This window comes from Hemitrygon akajei, chromosome 3 (genome assembly GCF_048418815.1).
Source record: "Hemitrygon akajei chromosome 3, sHemAka1.3, whole genome shotgun sequence".
Lineage (NCBI taxonomy): Eukaryota > Metazoa > Chordata > Chondrichthyes > Myliobatiformes > Dasyatidae > Hemitrygon > Hemitrygon akajei.
The window spans coordinates 139102448-139123920 of record NC_133126.1 but is presented as its reverse complement, the minus strand read 5'-3'; the positions used below and the strand labels follow the sequence as shown (position 1 = coordinate 139123920).

The 21473-nt window shown below is 42.4% G+C and overlaps 1 protein-coding gene across 1 annotated transcript in view; it reads left to right on the top strand.

Annotated features, from left to right (window-relative positions):
• Positions 1–239: 239 nt before the first annotated feature.
• The window catches only part of slc25a36a (solute carrier family 25 member 36a), a 70373-nt gene continuing 49139 nt past the window's right edge, over positions 240–21473 (top strand). The window contains exon 1 of the mRNA XM_073040929.1: positions 240–456. Coding sequence (XP_072897030.1) covers positions 416–456 — 41 coding nt within the window. The 5' untranslated portion in view covers positions 240–415. The remainder of the gene's footprint in view (positions 457–21473) is intronic.

Sequence of the window (21473 nt, the reverse complement as noted above, 5' to 3'; positions counted from 1 at the left end):
TCAGGTATTATCAGCAGACTTGAGGTGTTTGATAGCTTAATTCACTCCTGGGCATCTACACGGACTCTTGCAGTTTTCAAACCCTACGATGTGACCTTTATAAAATACGTCGTTTGCTGAAGATCCGTCCCTCGCGATACTGTGATCTCCGCGCCTCGCAAGCATGAGCAGTTGCGAAACTTCAACATTGCCCTGCGCCGGCACCGTGACCGCATCGCGCACGGTGAGTGCTCCCAGCGTGATTGGACGAAGCCGCCAGCGGAAAAAAATTATTGAAAGGAGACAGGCGGCCCTTGTGCTGGAGATTAATAATAATTGGTCGCAGCGGAGGAGCAGGGCGACAGTGTGCAGCGGGAGCGGCAGCGAGCAGAGAGAAGGCGGCGGTCCCGCTGGCTCAGGACAATAATGATTCACCATGAATCAGAGGGAGCCCTTGATACATCTGTTTGCTGGCGGGTAGGTTGGGCCGGGAGGTTGGCCTCTCGCCTCAAGATACATGTCTGCGTTTGAGGGGGGAGGGGCTTGGATATTTTTATTTTGTCAAGAAGGTTGTGCTTCGGACCTCACTGAGGCAGGCGATCCGGGGTCATCTCTTTACCTATTTATGCATTGTTCGTGTCCGATACGAAGTGTGTGTGTGTGTTGTGGTTGTTTGTGCAGGCCCCGTTCCATCCGCGGGCTTGCCTGGCGCCCTTGCCGACCTGCTGACTCTCAGCCGCGGTCTCCAGGAATACGACACGGCAGGGCTGTGAACTGCAGCCTGACTGACAGCGGCAGTACTCCAGCGCCAGTAAAAGCAAATTAATTATTTATACAGTTTTTAAAAAAAGACTTGTCTGTGGTGATCATTGCAGTCATTCTCTTATGTTGTAGCTCCATGATCCATTCGGTGTAAAAGTTCAAGATTTCAAGAATTGTTTCTCATTTTACGTAAACGATAGTATGTATGCTTTTAATTTGAAATATAACTAATGCTAAACAAAATATTGAAGGGAAGAAAACCTAACAGCATGAAATCCATAAACTACAAGTTACTCTGTATGTCTAATTGACATTCCTTCATTTATCCTAATTTTTTCCATCAATATTTAACGCAAATGGTTGGGATAGTTTGCTTGACCCAGAAAATGATACGCACAGTTCATTCTCAGCTGTGTTGCAGTTTCATTCATAGTAGATCAAGCTAAATTTAAGTTCCCACATCCAGAGCATTAATTTTAGTGTTTTTTTAAAAAAAACACAAGAAACTGGAAGAACTTCGGGTCAGGCAACATCTGTAGAGGGAAATGGACAATGTTTCAGGTTGAAACTACTAAGTCCATATGAAGAGTCATGATCTGAAATGTCCACTATCCACTTTCCTCCTCAGATGCTGCTGGACTCTGCTAAGTATCTCCTGCACTCTTTTGCTTTAGATTCCAGCATCTACAGTTCCTTATTTCTCTGATTTTTTTTCATGTTAGTGGAGGAGTGAAGAGGTCTGTTTTGACCTCATACAATGAAACCTATATACAGTGGAAAAACATTGATACTGAATATCCATCCCATCATTAAGATTTGATTGAGGTAAAAGCTTATGGGTTAGAGCTAGTTAGTAATAACTTCTACAATGAAGGACGTTATTTGACAGTGGGGCAAGAGTATGTGGAGAAAAGTTTTGTAACTGCTATAATAGTTTTACTTTATGTAACAAGCAACACTCACCACATCACAATAGTTATGACTGAGGAATAACATTAAATTCTTTTCGTAAAATTTTGAACACCTTAAATATTACCTGAAATTGCTTGTCATTTATCATGTTTGTTTTGTATGCTAATAATATTGGTGATTCTGATCATTCATTGTAATTTGTTAACAAGGGAAACTGCAGATGCTGGAAATCCGAGCAACACCCACAAAATGCTGGAGGAATTCAGCAGGCCAGGCAGCATCTATGGGTGGAGAAAGGTACAGTTGGCCTGAAATGTCGACTGTACTTTTTTCCATAGATGCTGCCTGGCCTGCTGAGTTCCTCCAGCATTTTGTGATTGTAATTTGCTATTGAGTTGCCATGTTTTCTCTTTGCAGTTTTGACAGTAAGTGTGATGGGTAGTGTTTAATCTCTGTTTATGGAAAAAGCAGATACTCCAACCCAAATTTTGCATACCGGCGAAGATAATGTCTCAGCTGTGGTATTGAAGTATTGTACCATAGAACTAGTCCAGCTTTTTGTGCAATTATACCAATGATAACTACCCAACAGAGGGGAATATTGCATGGGTATGAGCTGTCTATAAAACCAGGACAAATCCAATCCAATTACTGTCCAACTGGTCTCTTCGTCACCAAACGGTGGAAGCTGTCATTCACAATATGTCAAATAGTATTTATAAATAACCATGCCAATAGTTTGAGCTTCACTCATCTCCAGGCATACATAACAGCTTTGATTCAAACAAGTATCAACAAACTTATTTTGAGGAAAGGTGAGAGTGACTGGCCTATACATCAAGACATCGTTTCATTGTGGTGGTTAAGTGGAAACAGCTAGCAACATGGGGAAATGGTAAAATGACTGAGTCATACTTTAGATACAAAATGATAATTGTTGGAGATCAATCACCTAGCCTGAAGTAATCACTGTGTGTATTCCTGAATGATGCCCTCAGTATGTCCTAAAGCCAACTTTAGCTGCTTCACCCAGTGATGTTCCATCATAATAGCAAAAATAGGAATATTTCCTGATGGTTGCACATTATTCTTTTTACATTTACAATCTTCAGCAATCCAAACAGCCTATGTCTGCATGTAGGAAGATTAAAGTAACATTTTGGTATGATTTGATGAGTGATAAATAACGATTATGCCACACAAGTAGCAGACAACATCCATCTTCAACAGTTTTTCTTTATATTGAGTAACATTGACATCGCCATTACTGAGTTCCCTATCAGAAATGTTTTGGGGTCAACATTGAACTCACATTCTGCTAAATTCAATAGATAAATACAAAATCTATAAGGGCAATTTGAGAGTTGGGTATCCAGTGGCGAGCAATTCTCCGGGGCACTCCAAAACTGTTCCAGTGTTGCAATTTGGAAGAGGTGAAATGCTGCTCACTGAATGAGTGCATGCCCAGCTCAGTGAGCTTCATCCAACACTAAATATTCATTTCCTCCACCTGTCATGAATGCCATCTACAAAGCGCATTGTAGTTTCTTGCCGAAGCTTCTCCAAAAATATTTACTAAGTCCCATCATTGCTACCAATAAGGAGGACCCAAGCAGCAGGCAGATAGAGCCACAATCACTTGGGGATTCGCTTTGGTCAAATGCTGCACTGATGTGCAGACCAGTCACTTCGAACTTTCTTTGAATTCAGTTCTTTGCCTGTGTTTGGGCCAAGGCTATTTTGGTCTCTGGAGCTCTAGTGAAACCCAGTCTGTGCATTGTTGAACAGGTTACTGGCAGTCCTTCAGGTTCCTTCCTGGGAACTGTTCAGAACCTGTTTTTTTTTTGTTGAATTGGAAATAAAATCATCCTGCTGGTTTCCCAAATGCTTGCTTGTGTGTCCATAAGTCAGGCTTCTGTAATTAGGGGAGGACTGTACTCATAAGTGTAACTTGACAGTGACATTCTCCCATCACTTTGTGGATGATGAATTAGCTCCGTTGGATTTGTCCTGCCTTTTCTCAACAATATTTAGCTGGGTAATTTTCCACAATGTTGGATGGATGCCAGTGTTGATGGCTTGGTGGCAAAGCAGTTGTTGCTGATGCCCCTGTAGCTTCAAGAACCCAGGTTTGATCATCACTTCAGTATAACTTGTGTGGTGTTGCACGTAACAAGTGGGCTTCTGCCATTTTCATACCAAATCCCAAAAGATATGCTGATGGGGGTTACTTCACTCCTTACATTACCCTTTAGTATAGGTGCCTGGCGAAAGTTGATAGGCAGATACGAGATAATGGATTGCAGGGGTATAGGGAAAGAAGGAAAGGGGGATGAGACTGATGGGATTGCCCTTTTTGGTGCTGGCATGGACCCATTGGTTGAATAAGCTACAGTGGTATAATAAGCAATCTAAAGTTTTACTATGTTTCTAAATTTGACAACTTTCAAAAGTCAATATAGAATAACAAACAAATTTGCTTCTCTGCCAGTTAAATTTGAGGGGGAAATGGAGCTTAAGTGTGGCAATAATCTTACGGCAATATTTTGCTATTCCTTCTTCATCCCTAGATATAAATCCTACAATGTTGCAGATCTACCTTCTACAAAAGGAATGCAGTGGCTGAAAAAAAGGGTCAGCACCATGTTTCAGATATATTTAGAGGGAGGGGATATATAATCAGTGACCACTGTATTAGGTACAGAAGTGGAACCTGGTGTGATCTGCTGTGGTCCATCCACTTCAAGGTTTAATGTGTTTTGTGTTCAGAGATGTTCTTCTGCACACCACTGTTGTAACACATGATTATATATTTTACTGTCGCCTTCCTGTTAGCTTGGACCAGTCTGGCCTTTCTCCTCTGACCTCTCATTAACAGAATGTTTACACCCACAGCACTGCCGCTCACTGATTTTTGTTTTGTTTTTTGCACCTTCCTCTGTAAGCCCTCGAGACTTTTTTGAATGAATGAAATTAATTTATTTCAGTCAGTACAAACGTAACAAAAAGCATCATTTTCATTGATGATTTCATAATGACGATTTCATAGGACAGAATTACAACAAAAAAACATAGATGTTCTTTCAAACAGGCCAAAGTACTTGGAGTCAATCATCACATCAAAAACAAAAAAATTTCATAATCTTTTAACACAAAATCCAATTCCAAATATCATTTATTTACATTACTCCCATTCATTTTAAATCATGTATTTTATATTTTTCATTAAATAATTAAACTTTAGTGAATGTTTTTAAATTTTTACTACAACTGTTCCATAGGTTCACCCCTCTGACTGAAATACAATGATTTTTTGCACTTTTTCTTATCCTTTGTTTTTGAAATATCCATGTTCTTCTCAAATCATGTTGACTTGCACGTAAAAATTCCAGATCAGCAGTTTCTGAGATGCTCAAACCACACTCTCTGGCACCAAACAATCATTTCATTTTGAAAGTTACTGAAATCACATTGTTCCCCCATTTTGATCTGCGGTCTGAACAACAACATGAAACTCTTGACCATGTCTGCATGCTTTTGAGTTGCTGTCACAAAATTGGCTGATTAGATAGTTGCATTAACGAGCAGTTGTACCTAATAAAGTGGCCAGTGAGTGTGCCAAGGATGCTTGCATTCTACAAATATTTTTTATCTTACAAATATTCTATTGTTGTCTGTCGGCATCACGTAGTTTTATCTTGCATAGAAGTGGAGGAGTAAAGATGTTGGGTACTAATGGACTGTGAATATGATTTGCAGTAATGCAGGCAGCCAATTTGAATATATTGTCTTTCACTTGTGGCAACTTTCTATGTAAACTGTTACGTATATATTTCTTTGTGCATCAAGAAGGTTTATGAATTTTCCTAGACTACTCGATGCCTACATTAGAAATATAAACTTGTTTGGCCTCTGTATATGTAAAACCTCAATAGATTTTTTTGTTTTTAATTTGTGCTCATTGACACTCTTCTAGATTGTTTCTATTTAAAACTTTCTCCTCGTCATTTGGCACCAATTGTAAGGTCACTCTGCAGTAAAACGTATTATTTTACATTGTTAATACAGCATTAGTTTATAGTTACAAGGTGTTGGTTGAAATTCCACTAATTAGCAAAAAAAACTAGGTGTGAATGAGTGTTGTCACTGCTTTACAGTAGCATATATAGTCTTTTTGGCAAAACTAGTAAAAATAATCATCCTAACCCTTGTGTTGGCAGAATATCAGCTGGTTGGGAGTTCTACTGATATTTGTGATGAATATATACCGTAGATTCCGGATTTTAAGCCGCTACTTTTTTCCCACATTTTGAACAGCTTTGAACTTTGCGGCCTTTAATCCGGAGCGGCTAATACATGATTTTTTTCATGCCGCCTCGTAAACATTTTGCCTCATAACAGTAGACCAATAAAATTGATGAGTAGTTCACAGAGGTCCAATGAAATTGTACGATAAATCAAGCGCACTTTCACAATTAAATTATTGTAAATCAGTCATTTGTACTCACCCTCATCAACATGGAAAACACTCGAAGCATTGTGCTGCCTTATGGCAGTTACTTAGTTTATAATATTTTCGCTTAGTAATTCATTTTCTAGTTAAAGTTAGAAGAGTTTTAACTATATTTGTTTTCTGTACTACATCGCGGGATGCTATGACGTCACACCCGGTTTCGCGGTGTCTTGTGGGAAAATGCCGGTTTGCGATGAAACGGGACGGAGGGAGGGAGCGCATTACGCGAGCGGCTTTGGATCTGAGCGAACGCTGCTTTTAAGTTAAAGGTGATCAATAACTTTTCCTGGTAGGCTGCAGTATATATATTTTTTACCAGTCGTTAGGAGATATTGGAATGTTGTTCAGTAAAGAAGTATACGCAACGTATATTTAAAAGTAGCCGCGTTACGGGCACGGTTCGAAAAAAAGCATTTGCAATATGTATTTGTTTTTGTTACCATATGGATTTAATTAAAAGTTAAAAAATCCTCACGTGTAATATCTTTCTGTGTAAATATCTCATATTACAACGTGGGACACCTGCGGCCGAAAATCCGGTGCGGCCGAAAATCCGGTGCGGCCTTTACAATTAAAAAATTGATTTTATTTCTAAAATTAGAGCCAGCGGCTTTTAATCAGGTGCGCTCTGTAGTCCGGAATCTACGGTAGTAGGTGGGTACCTAGCTAATTCTATCTGAAAGTAAAGTTTAATGTGTTAGAACATGGAGTCAGAATTGGTGAAGTTTGTTGACCTGTACAAGCTGAATTTTCCTCCATACATGCTCAAAAGTGAAGCAACTTCCTCAGAAGTGGCAAACCCAACAATACTAGTACATTAGCACACTTGTGCTTTGTTGTAACTTCTTTAATGTAATATCCAGCAGTATCTTGCAGTTGAGAAAAAAGACGTAAAGGATGAACAATTGCACCTTTGGTTGGACCTGGGGAGGCCACTGAGTCTGAGCACGCTGTCATCTTATTGGATATATTTTCTGTTGCGTTAACTAGGTTGTGTTTTCCCCCTCCTCTGGTATTTTGGAAAGAATGAATGACTGCTGCCAGAACAATTATTCCTTGTGCAATGTCCCGCGGTTATTTTTAGCTTGGGTTACAATTGTCAGAGATCAGTTGATCACAGGGTGTTTCAGTGCAGCCTGATTTTGTATATTTGGGAGGGCCACTGGCTAATATTAAATAACAGAAAATATTTTTAGGAACTATTTTTCCTCCTGCCTGAGCAAGTGACATTGCAAACAATTCTACTGCACCCTATTGGCCTGAAGTGAGATAATTTTGTCTAACCCATACCATCTTCCCAGCTTGAGAATTTACTTATCTGGAAGACTCACATGCTTGTTGAAATTGGGTTTAAGTTGCTGGTAGTTGCAAATGTTGTTCTTTACTATTGAATTTACAAGGTTCATTCAGGGTTGCGGGGAATTAATTGTAAACTTTGAAGGATATTACCGTAATAAAAAAACCTTTCCCTTTTGGCATATTGGCATGATATTGGTAGTTACTAAATGTTGTTTACTCATAATTAAAACTTGTAATTGAAAAGTAAAGACTTTAAAATCCTGGAAGTATGAAAACAAAATAAACCATCAAATTTGCTATTAATCCATCTGTAATTCTCAGACAGCAAAAGTGGTCATGGAAAAATGGTATTAGGGCAACTGGAATCCATCATTGCTAGCTGAATATTACTGAACACTTGAGGGAGAAGCTTCAGACACTGAGTTTAAAAAATCATCAATAAAACATGCAAGCTTAGTTGAACTATTGCAAAGCATCAGCATTTCTCCAAATTCTTAAGCAGCACAAGTAGTCTGAAATTATATTTGTGTTCAACTTCAAGCGATCTATCATAAACAAAAAAAAAGTTCTTGGAAAGTAACACTGTCAAAAAATTTGTTGTCCAGTGTAATGTTTCACCTCAAAACTTAGGTTTGCAGATTCACACATTATTTAGAAGGGTAAAGAGATGGCATGTAATTTGACAATTTATATATAGATTTTGTGCATAATATGTACAGTTGTGAGCAATTATTCAACCAGCTTATTCATCTAAATTGATCTTGAACTTAAGATAGTTGGAATCTTCCATTCCCCATGAATGTCAGATGGCTGTGAGTATATGGTATGTTCGAGAAATGCAGCAGTTAAGCAGAATTGGAAAGAAGCAGAAGATGTTTCTGGTCAATCAGCTTTCGTCAGAACATTTCTGACGCAAGGCCATTGACTTTAAATATTCCTTCTTCATCTCTCTCTCAGATGTTGGCTGATCTGCTTGAGGATTTCAGGATTCTTTGTTTCTGAGACCATCTCTATTATTCCAAGTGCGTTTCTAGATGAACTTAAGCCGTTAGGGCCTGCTGATTTATTTTTGTTCTTCTTCCAATCTCCAGTGGGGACATGAAGTTTAGCTTTGATTAATAACGGATCTTGTAATTTTCAACTCTTGTACTTAGTTCCTCAGGTTACAAATATGTTACACTGAGACATCAAATACCTTATTTTTTTCCAAAAATGGAGGTTCTCCAGCAGCCAGTGAAAAGGTGATAGCCACTATGGGCACGGTTTTGTTACACCTTTGCTTTTACCCTGTTGTATTTCCATGGATTTTTGAGGAAAGTTGCTCTTAATTTACAAATTAAAGTGATGCAGTACACTGAATAGAAAATCTGGCACCTGACGTACCAGATACCTAGCAAGCTGCTAGGTATCATCATCATCAATTATGCTGAAGTTTGAATATTATTATCTGCACAGGGAATATTATTATGTGCAGAAGTTAGAATAATAAGTATTGTAGCTGATACAGAGGGGAAAATAGTAATTGGATTTGAAAACATGCTGTAACTCCTTCAGTGAAACATTAAAACAAAGGAGCTCTATATTCAGTGGACACTTGTTAGGTACCTTCTGTACCTAATGAAGTGGCTTCTCCAATTAGTCAAAGTTTCATGGAAATATTTTAAAAGGTATTAAAAAAAAAGACAAGCTGCCATGTAACGTAAGTAACAAATTATGTATTTAGCTGAAATACAGGACAAATTAGAACAGTACAAATACTGCTTCAGTACTATAAAATTGTATATTAGTTTCTAATATGGAGGAATTCATCCTGTGTATGCTGCCATTTTATTTTGATTTTACTGATTTTGTTAATTTACACACAAACACCTAATGAAGATAACAGGCTACCTTCTCACATTGATTTCGATAATTGCATCCTCCAAATTTTCATTTTCATTGTAACATTAAAGATGATTGTCGATGCATAAATCCTTTGGTAGTTCCTAACTTGTTGAGGTAGTGAAATCATTTCATTTTCACTCAGCCATTTCTGCATCTCCAAGCCTGAAAGCTTGAAACAGCAGCGAGCAAAGCAGTTCTGAATTGCCTTACTGCTTGTTTCTCACCATCTCTCAGTGACAAAAATCATTTGTTTTTGAACATAACATGCACATCTGATACTATTTCAAATCTGTTCGCAGCACAGTGTAGAGTCTAATGGCCATGCAAGTGCATGTGACTGACACTAGTTCGAAGATTTTCTGCAACAGACTCCTGTCCCAATTAAGCAGCATAGTGTCCAAATAAACAAAGGGAATCCTGTCTATTTTCTTGATTAGTTTTTCTTCTTTGAGTTGTTCCACAGTTGTCCAATTAACTGATAGCCCAATTTACCAGAATGTACTGTATATAATAAATTAAATTAAATTAGTGCTACGCGCAGCGCTGCAATAACGACACAGAGTCGGTGAGCTGCAGTTACAAAAGAGATTTATTCGAACTTCGCGGCCTCGCTTTAAAGCCTTCCTGATCCCGTCCTCCCCGGGCGGGAATGCTGTAGGGGGTATTCACAGTCCCGTTCCGCGCGCGGGCTTTTCCCCTTGCTGGTGAAGCAGGCTTGGCGCCCTCTTTGGGACCTGCCTCAATGCCGGCGTGCGCCACTTTGTGAGCCGGTTCGAGTGCTCTGGGAAGTGTGTCACCACATAACCCTCCCCCCCCAGAACTAGCGATACACCCCCAATGTCCACAGTCTGGGTCGGACTCTGTTTGGGAGGTCTGCCTCTCCGCCGCGGTGCCTGAATCTCGACCGGCTGCGCCAAGTCTACATGGGCCGGTTTGAGTCGGTCCACCGTGAAAACCTCCTCTTTCCCCCCCAATGTCCAGCACGAATGTGGACCCGTTGTTTCTGATCACCGTAAACGGCCCCTCGTAGGGCCACTGTAGCGGTGCCCGATGTCCGCCCCGTCGTACAAAAACGAACTTAGTTTTGCAGGTCTTTGGGTACGCAGGTCGGGTTCTGCCCATGCTGTGAAGTGGGTATGGGGGTCAGGTTACCGAGCCTCTCGTGTAGTCTGCCCAAGACTGCTGCGGGTTCTTCCTCTTGCCCCCTTGGGGCTGGTATGAACTCTCATGGGACGACCAGGGGTGCGCCGTACACCAACTCGGCTGACGAGGTGTGCAGATCCTCTTTGGGCGCCGTGCGGAAGCCGAGCAGGACCCGGCAGCTCGTCCACCCAGTTAGGCCCTTTGAGGCGGGCCATGAGAGCCCGACTTCAGGTGACGGTGGAAACGCTCCACTAGTCCGTTCGACTGTGGGTGGTAGGCAGTTGTGTGGTGCAGCTTTGTCCCCAAAAGGCTGGCCATAGTTGACCACAGGCTGGAGGTGATCTGGGCGCCTCTGTCGGAGGTAATGTGGGCCAGTACACCAAAGCGAGATACCCAGGTGGCAATCAGTGCTCGGGCGCAAGATTCGGAGGTGGTGTCGGTGAGCGGGACCGCCTCTGGCAATCTTGTGAACCGGTCCACGATAGTCAGGAGGTGCCGCACTCCTCGCGACACTGGCAGGGGGCCCACGATATCCACATGAATGTGGTCGAAATGCTGGCGGGTGGGGTGGAACTGCTGCGGCAAAGCTTTGGTGTGCCGCTGCACCTTGGCTGTTCGGCAGTGCATGCACGTTCTAGCCCATTCACTGACCTGCTTGCAGAGTCCGTGCCAAACGAATCTGTTGGCTACCATCCGGACGGTTGTCCTGATGGAGGGGTGCGCTAAATTGTGAATGGAGTTGAAAACGCGCCACCGCCAGGCTGTTGGAACGACGGGGCGGGGTTGGCCAGTGGTGACGTCACAGAGTAGGGTCCTCTCACCTGGGCCTACGGGGAGGTCCTGAAGCTGCAAACCGGAGACTGCAGTCCTGTAACTAGGGATCTCCTAATCTGCCTGCTGCACCTCCGCCAGTGCTTCATAGTCTAACCCCGGAACAGGGCTTGGACGTTAGGGCGGGAGAGGGCGTCAGCCATGACATTGTCCTTTCCCGAGACATGCCGGACATCCGTCGTGTATTCGGAGATGTCAGACAGATGTCGCTGCTGGCGGGACGACCAGGTGTCGGATGCTTTCGTGAACGCAAAGGTAAGCGGTTTGTGGTCCGTGAATGCGGTGAAGGGCCTACCTTCTAAGAAGTACCTGAAATGCCGGATTGCCAGGTATAGCGCCAGCAGTTCCCAGTTGAAAGCACTGTATTTGAGCTCGAGTGGTCGTAGGAGTTTGCTGAAAAACGCCAGGGGTTGCCAGCGACCCTCGATGAGTTGTTCCAGCACTCCACCGACTGCCGTGTTGGATGCGTCCACTGTGAGGGCGGTAGGGACGTCCGTTCTGGGGTGCACTAGCATTGTGGTGTTTGCCAAGGCTTCTTCGCTTTTAATGAAAGCGGCGGCGGACTCCTCTTCTCAGGTAATGTCCTTGCCCGGACTGGACAGCAGGGCGAACAGGGGGCGCATGATTCGGGCAGCTAAAGGGAGGAAGTGGGTGGTAGAAATTCACCATACCCACGAATTCCTGAAGGCCTTTGATTGTGTTGGGTCGGGGGAAGTGGCGGACCGCGTCTACCTTGGCGGGCAGAGGGGTTGCCCCGTCTTTAGTAATCCTGTGGCCCAGGAAGTCGATGGTGTCGAGCCCGAACTGGAATTTGGCCGGGTTGATTGTCAGGCCGTATTCACTCAGTCGGGCGTAGAGTTGACGGAGGTGGGACAGATGCTCCTGATGACTGCTGCTGGCTATGAGGATGTTAACCAAATAGATGAAAGCGAAGTCCAGGTCGCATCCCACCGTGTCCATTATCCGCTGAAGTGTCTGTGCGGCATTCTTCAGGCCAAACGGCATGCGGAGGAACTCGAAAAGGCCGAAAGGGGTGATGAGTGCTGTTTTGGGGACGTCGTCCGGATGCATCGGGATTTGATAGTATCCCTGGACGAGGTCTACCTTGGAGAAGATCCGTGCGCTGTGCAGGTTTGCTGCAAAGTCCTGAATGTGTGGCACAGGGTAGCGGTCCCTGTTGTAGCCTCGTTTAGCCTGCGGTAATCGCCGCATGGTCTCCAGCCCCCTGTTGCTTTGGGCACCATGTGCAGGGGGGAGGCCCATGGGCTGTCAGACCGCTGTATGATCCCCAATTTCTCTATCCTCTTGAACTCCTCCTTCGCCAGTCGGAGCTTGTCCGGGGGAAGCCTTCGAGCACGGGCGTGGAGGTGTGGTCCTTGTGTTGGGATATGGTGCTGTATGCCGTGTTTGGGCATGGCTGCCGTGAACTGCGGTGCCAGAACTGATGGGAAATCTGCCAGGACTCTGGTGAAGTCGTTGTCGGACAGCGTGATGGAGTCTAGGTGTGGGGCCAGCAACTGGCGTGGACCAGTCTCTTCCTGGGCAGGTCGACCAGTAGGCTGTGAGCTGGCAAAAAATCCGCTCCCAGGAGCGGTTGGGCTACGGCGGCCAGTGTGAAGTCCTACGTGAACCGGCTGGACCTGAACTGTAGCCGCACCTTACGGGTGCCGTAGGTCCTTACTGTGCTGCCGTTCACGGCCCTCAGGGTGGGATCCAGTTCTCTGTTGTGGGTGTCGTAACTTGTCGGAGGTAAGACGCTGATCTCGGCACCGGTGTCGACCAAAAAGCGGCGTCCCGACTGTTTGTCCAAGACATACAGGAGGCTATCCCGATGGCCAGCCACCGTAGCCATCAGCGGCGGCTGGCCCTGACGTTTCCCGGGAACTTGCAGGGCGGGCTACAGCGGCGGGCTTCTGCGCCCCACCGCTGGTGGTAGAAGCACCATTGTTCGTTGGTCTCCCCACCCCTGCCTTTGGGGTTAGCAGGCTCTGTGGCCGGGCCTAGTCTGGTTTGCTGCTGGGAGCACGGCCTGGTGATCTGTGCGACGGATGCCCCACTCTCCTTGGCTTTCCACAGCACGTCTGCCCGGGCCACCACCTTCCGAGGGTCGCTGAAATCCGCGTCGGACGGCAGCAGGTGTATGTCCTCGGGCAGCTGCTCCAGGAATGCCTGCTCAAACATGAGGCAGGGCTTATGACCTCCGGCCAGGGACAGCATCTCGTTCATCAAAGCTGACGGTGGCCTGTCCCCCAAACCATCCTGGTGCAGTAAGCGGGCAGCTCGCTCGTGCCGTGAGAGTCTGAAAGTCCTTATGAGCGAGGCTTTGAAATCTGTGTATTTGCCGTCCGCTGGGGGCGACTGTATGAACTCCTCAACCTGGGCGGCTGTCTCCTGGTCGAGGGAGCTCACCATGTAGTAGTAACGTGTGGCATCTGAGGTTATCTGCCGAATGTGGAATTGGGCTTCTGCTTGCTGGAACCATAGGTGAGGTTGCAGCGTCCAGAAGCTTGGCAGTTTCAACGAAACTGCATGAACAGATGCGGCGTCATTCATCTCCGGTCCAAATATCGTTTGGGCCATCTGGGTCACCAATTGTAGCGGTGTGCTACACGCAGCACTGCAATAACGACACGGAGTTGGTGAGCTGCAGTTACAAAAGAGGTTTATTCAAACTTCGCGGCCTCACTTTAAAGCCTTCCTGATCCCGCCCTCCCCGGGCGGGAATGCTATAGGGGGCACATATTCACAGTCCCGTCTCACGTGTGGGCTTTTCCCCTTGCTGGTGAAGCAGGCTTGGTGCCCTCTTTGGGACCTGCCTCAGTGCTGCCGTGCGCCGCTTTGTGAGCTGGTTCGAGTGCGCTAGGAAGTGGGTCGCCACAGTAGTAGTCCAAAAAGAGAGGAAAAAATAGTGAGGTGGTATAATGAGTTCATTATCTGATCAGAAATCTGAGATGTACAGGAAAAAGCTGTTGCTACAATGTTGAGTGTGTGTCTTCAGACTCTTGCTGTTTTAACCCATTCACTTCAAGGTTTGATGTGTTGTGCATTCAAAGATGTATGATAATTTAAGTATCTGTCAGCTTGATCTAGTCTAGCCATTCTTTGATCTCCCTCATTAACAAGGCCTTACTCCCATAGAACTGCTACTCACTGGATGTTGTTTTTATTTTTTGCACCAACATTTGTAAACTGGAAAGACTGTGAAAATCCCAAGAGATCAGATGTGTATTTCCCCCTATTCAGGACATTTATAAAGACAGGTATGTAAAGGGCCCGTAGGATCATTGGTGACCCAATTAGCGGAATTACCGGAAGTTGGAGAATTCAGTGTTCATGAGGCCAAACTCAGGTTGGAGGAGCAACACCTCATATACCATCTGGGTAGTCTCCAGCCCCTTGGCATGAACATTGAATTCTCCAAATTCCGGTAATTCCCTCCCCCTCCCTTCCCCCATCCCAGTTTCACTCTGCCTCTTCCTCCAGCTGCCTATCACCTCTCTGATGATTCTGCTGCCTTCTACTACCCATAGTGCTTTCCCCTTGCATTCCTTCTTCACCTTCCCTGCCTATCCCCTCCCTGCTTTCCCTCCACCACTCCTTGATCTTTCCTCTGATTGGTTTTTCACCTGGCACCTACCAGCCTTCTCCTTCCCACCCTCTCCCCACCTTCTTTATAGGGCCCCTGCCCCCTCCCTCTTCAATTCTGATGAATGGTCTCTGCCCGAAAATTTGACTGCTCGTTTCCACAGATGCTGCCCGACCTGCTGACTTCCTCCAGCGTGTTGTACCCCAAGCACAAACTGTTCCGCTGCTACCATCAGGAAATGGTACAGCAGCATAAAAGCCAGGACCAACAGACTCCGGGACAGCTTCTTCCAGCAGGCCATCAGACTCATTAATTCATGCCAATAACAGTTGTATTTCTGTGTTATATTGACTATCCTATTGTACATACTATATTTACAAATTACTATAAATTGCACATTTAGACAGAGATTTTAGACGTAAAGATTTTTACTCATGTATATGAGGAATATAAATAATGAAGTTAATTCAATTCAATACATAATACTATATTGAATGGCACATATTTAAGGAACCAAGATATCACTTGGTTTGTTTTGAACCATGTGTAAAGATCAAATTAGTTACAGGCATATCTTTTTCTGCAGTGTCATGTTCACGGGCTTACTTTTGGGTTCTTGGAATAGTTGCTAATGCCTGTAAGATTTGTACGGTTTAATGTGTGAGTCAGTGCCTTGTGAATAACGATGTGAAGGATGAGGATTGAGGAAAAAACGTTATTAACTACTTTGGTTGGATTTGTAGATAAGCTTCAGGAAAATACAAATGAGAAAGCTGATAGTTTTTTGATCAGCTTCAAATATTCTGTTGGATTAATTAAACAGAGGCCAAGTTGTTATTTACATGTTTTTGATATATTTCTTGGTTCCCTGGGTTTTCCCTAAATTTCCGTTGACTTACTATCCAACAGACCTCTTACGAATTTCTTCTGTCCTAAGCGATAGAGTTATAGTGGATTCTGGGTAACAGACACATTGGGACGCCAGTACATTTTGGCTCAATTAAATGGCTGCCCTAATTAGCCAAAGTTTCATGGAGCTAGTATAATAAAGACAAACTATGTTTAACTAAGTAACAAATTGGGTATGTAATTGAAATACAGAATAAATGAGAACACTACCAATATTACTATAGTACTATAAAACTGTATTAGTTCCTAATAGTTACACGAGAGGAATTCATCCAGTGTATGCTGCCAAGTTTTTTATATTGTAAATGAACAAAATTAGTGCAGATAATGGACTGCCTTCCAGAATGAAATTGTGTCAAAAATCACTCCTTTTTAATTCAGCATCAGTCGACCCAAATGAATAAAATAACACAAGCATATGCAACTGATGCTATTTAAAAACTGTTCACTCTAAGCACTGTGTAGTGTCTATCAGCCACATAAAAGCACGTGTTTGAGGCTAGTTAGAAACTGTTGCAACCACCAAATATTCATTTTCGTTCTAGCATTCAAGATGATGGTCAATTCCTTCAAATTCTTCATAGTTCCTAACTTGCTGAAGTCGTTAAGTCATTTCATTTTCAGTCCTGACTATTTCTGGCATCTCCAAGCCTGAATGCTTGAAATTGCAGTGAGCAAAACGGTTCTAAATTGTCTTACTGCTTTTTGAACACAAGTGCACGTAACTGAAGCTATATAAAAACTTTGCTCTAGAAATGGTGTAGTGTCTAACAGCCACAAAAGTGCACGTGACTGAAGCTAGTTGGAAACTGTTCACCAGCATTCTCTTGTGCCAATTGTGGTGTCCAAAATAAACAAAATAAATCCAGGCTATTTTCTCAATTAGTTTTTGTTCTTAAGAGTTGTCCCATGCAAGAGGCTGCCACGATTAACCAATGGCCCAATTAACTGGAATCCACTGCATTTAAAAAAAAATTTTGAATACCGTAGATTCCGGACTACAGAGAGCACCTGATTAAAAGCCGCTGGCTCTAATTTTAGAAAGAAAATCAATTTTGTACTTGTACAGGCCTCACCGGATTTTAGGCCGCACCGGATTTTCGGCCGCAGGTGTCCCACGTTGTAATATGAGATATTTACACAGAAAGATATTACACGTGAGGATTTTTTAACTTTTAATTAAATCCATATGGTAACATAAACAAATACATATTGCAAATGCTTTTTTTCGAACTGTGCCTGTAACGCGGCTACTTTTAAATATACGTTGCGTATACTTTTTTACTGAACAACATTCCAATATCTCCTAACGACTGGTAAAAAATATATATACTGCAGCCTACCAGGAAAAGTTATTGATCGCCTTTAACTTAAAAGTAGCGTTCGCTCAGATCTAATGCCGCTCGCGTAATGTGCTCGCCCCCTCCTTCCCGTTTATCGCAAACTGGTATTTTTCCCACAAGACGCGGCGAAACCGGGTGTGACGTCATAGCATCCCGCGATGTAGTACAGAAAACAAATATAGTTAAAACACTTCTAACTTTAACTAGAAAATGAATTACTAAGCGAAAATATTATAAACTAAATAACTGCCATAAAGGCAGCACAATGCTTTTCTTCGAGTGTTTTCCATGTTGATGAGGGTGAGTACAAATGACTGATTTACAATAATTTAATTGTGAAAGTGCGCTTGATTTATCGTACAATTTCATTGGACTTCTGTGAACTACTCATCAATTTTATTGGTCTACTGTTACGAGGCAAAATGTTTTTGGCGGCATGAAAAAAATCATGCATTAGCCGCACCGTAGTAAAGGCCGCAGTGTTCAAAGCTGTTCAAAATGTGGGAAAAAAGTAGTGGCTTATAATCCGACATCTACGGTAGTTATTTAAGTCATTTGTTTTAGGATCTATTTTAGCTTGACAATATGACATGTATTGTTTCCATGGGACCTCTTGATTAATGGTAAGGCACCGTGGCATAAAAGAAGGTTGGGAACCCATACTTTAAAGTGTTCCTTCATCATTTGGTTACACTGTGCAGTGTACAGTTACAAGTGTACAGTGTGCACTGTTCAGAAAAATTATGATTTGAACTGTTCTGTTTTATGTCATTTGAAAATATTATCCTGCTCATATTATAAATGCCGCAAACCCTTTCTCTTCCCTACCATCAGTAACAACATTACTACTATTCAATAGGATTTTCATCCAATTTTAAGCCATTGAATGTGTGTTCTAGCACTTCTTTCTGAATTTCTTCTGTTTAGCTCCCAGTCATGTTCTGGTTGTAGTGGTTTAAGATGGATTTGTGCTTCTAGCTCATTTTGGGTTTTTGTTGCAAGGTTAACAAGGATTATAGTAGTTTCAAAATATGTTTAAATATTGAAGGTATATTCTGAATTTCCAAAATAATAAGTCCAGGCAAACAGTGAAATTGCTGGAAGAGCAGAAGATGGTACAGCAAAAGAACTGGCATACAGGATCTTAGTGCAACTGATATGGGGTATCTTATAAACCAATCAGATTGAAGAATAGGGAAATAAGCAGTAGAAGGATCAAGATGTACGACTTAGTAGGTGACTTCCAAGATATTGAGGGGAAAAGAAAAATAGTATTTTTCAACAAATTATTAAAATTGTCTTCATTTCTCCAATAATTAGTAGCTGAAAAAAGGGCAGTTAATTTTCTGTTCAAAAGTGGATTAGCATGAATGATTATTAGTGCTACAAGCTTGTTTCGATTGCTAACAATGTTTTATTCTGTTCGTTTAATATCGATCTCAAAATTGGCAACTTGATGCTATATCAATGAAGAAATTGACAGTAAAATTGGTCATTATGGATCTTTAAGGAATCTGATGCCTTAATCAGTTTGCTAAAACTGCGACTTGTTTTGTCTTGTATTTTGTTGCTCTGCTGTAGCCACTACAATAGTCTCTAATTTGAGCTACGTCCCTTCATGCACTCCGTTTCTGTTATTCTTTAACTTTCAAACATTAACTGGCCTTGTTGCATCAAATCCATTTGTAACTTTCAGTCCCTTTCTGAAATTGAGTAAAGTGACATCAAACATTTTGCTTCAGCTTTATCTGGTTGACTTTGTGCATTTGGACTTTGGTCATTTTTTTGGTTTATTTTTAATTTAAAGCTGGAGAGCACCACTTAGGCAAACAAAAGTTGTAATGAAATGGATTTTTTTCAATTTTAACAAAATATTGAATGTCTTGATGCTATGCAACATTTATTAACTTTACAGAGTATCTCTAATTGTATTGTTTATTTCAATCGTATGTTTATAGAAGCCTTTGTGATCTTTCAATGTGCTTTTTGTAGTTAACTTTGGTTTACAGTTACAAGTAATCTGTTTCTAATGCTGCTGCAGCCCATCCTCAAGTTCATTCAGAGGTGCTCTTCTGCACACCACTGTTGTGGTTATTTGAGTTGCTGTTGCCTTGTTACTCCTATAACTCAGTCTAAATACATCACTGTGCAACTGTGTATTGGATTTCCTAACCAACAGATCTCAGATAATCACGATGCACAAGCGCTCCTCCATCCCCATTATCTTCAACACAGGAGCTTCCCAGGGCTGCGTGCTAAGCCCATTGCGTACACACTATTCACACATGAGCAATCACGTTGTCCAATGGTGGGGCTCATCATCCACAACAATGAGATGGCCCACAGAGAGAGGAGGTAGAAGAGCTCGAGGTCTGGTGCCTTGCCTGTCTCTGTGTCAATAAGACAAAGGAGATAGTTATCGACTTCAGGAGAGCTTTCACTACTTGCTCTCCTCTTCACCTTGGTAGCACAGCAATGGAAACTGCAAACAATTTCAACTCCTGGGAGTGTACATTTTGCACAACCTCACATGGTCCCAGAACACCACCTGCACATCAGGAAAGCTCGCCAATTCTACTTTCTGATGAGGCTGAAGGGAGCTCGACAATGCACACCAATACTCACATCCTAACAACCTGCATCACCTCATGGTATGGAAACTACAATGTGGTGGACAGGAAGGCTCTACAACAGGTAGTCAAAGCTCTCCAATGCATCACTCGCACCAGCCTACCCGCTGTCAAGGACGTGTGTACAGAAGAGGGCCTGTAACATCATGAGGAATCCCACCCATCATGCTCATGGACTGGTTGTTCCACTCCCATCATGGTCCATTCATGCCAGGACCACCAGACTCAAAACAGTTGCACTCCCCAAGCAATAAGGCTAATCAACACCTCCCACCACTAACTGCCTCTCCACAGCCCCAATCACCACTACTTTATAATTTCTTGTCAGTCACCTTATGTACAGATACTCCTGTGCCTAGCATCACTTCATGGACATACAATCAATCAATGTATATAAGTATCTAATGTATTTATATTTATTGTGTTTTAAAAAAATTATTGCATTTTTTAAAAATCTAATTGTGTGCTGGGGTTTATTGAACTGCATTGGATCCGGAGTTACAATTATTTCATTTTCCTTTACATGTGTGTACTGGAATGACATTAAACAATCTTGAATATGTGCTTTGCCTGTCTGCCACCTGATGTTGATAGTTTTAAAAACAATGTTGAACTTCCCTCTTCACATGTATCCATACATTTGTTTGCACGTAAACAAATCCTGCTGCATTTTATTTCCTTTATCTTTTTGAACAGTTGCATTTTCTGACTCATCTTTATTAATGTAGCTTATTATTCAGTATTCAATTTGAGGTAGATTTCCAAAGCCTCTACCTTCACCAATAAAGTAATCGTAATGTTGCTATTTTAAACTTGTAAAATGTCCTGTTTTAATTCTTTGATTTGGTCCGGTAACCTCTAATGTGTTTCCAGAGCTGATGTGTCAGGTGTTCACTATTAAATCATAGTTGTTACATTATAGTTTTCATTCTTGAAACCTGACTGTATAGAGCTGTAATGGCAGGAATAATGTTTCCAATAGCTTAGACTGAGCATGCTGAAAGAAGTTCCGAGTTGTTTGCACATAATCTGTTCAGCTTTTAGTTCAGTTAGCACTGTAGCTTTTAACAGCATAAGTAGAAAATTTAAAAATCCATTTATATTTCCATGTGCACACAATAGCTTGTTTTTGTTGCATGAACCTTGTGTGCAAAGGTTATACTCCATTTCAGAAATCCACGCTGAGTCCACCAGTAGCACGGTGACAGGATGCAGACTGATTCGCAGCACACATAGATTTTGATGCTGTGTTTTTTGTCTTTATTTTCAAGTGGTCAAGAATGTACAGTATACAGCAAAATATGCAAAACTGTTAATTGTCAAAAAGTAAAATTCCATAGTTTTAAATGGAATTTAAATAACTTAGAGTTTTAAATAACTTTCTAAAGAGCCAAAGTCACCCAGTGCAATTGCAATAGATTTTATTCATGGAGGCAAAGCTTTAATCACTAGAAAGGATAAAATGGAACTGATCACCTGGCGTTGACGAAAGCAACAAATTTGGACAAGGCAAAGCCAGTGGTAGTGCAGTTAATCTTGCAAATGTCCTTTTTACAAACATCTGGTGATAGGACATTCATCCTACTGACTATTCAAGCAAGAGCTTGACATGTACTGTACACACAAACACAAACCTTGCATATAATGTGCCAGTCTGTTCCAGCACAGTCCTTGGTTCTGTT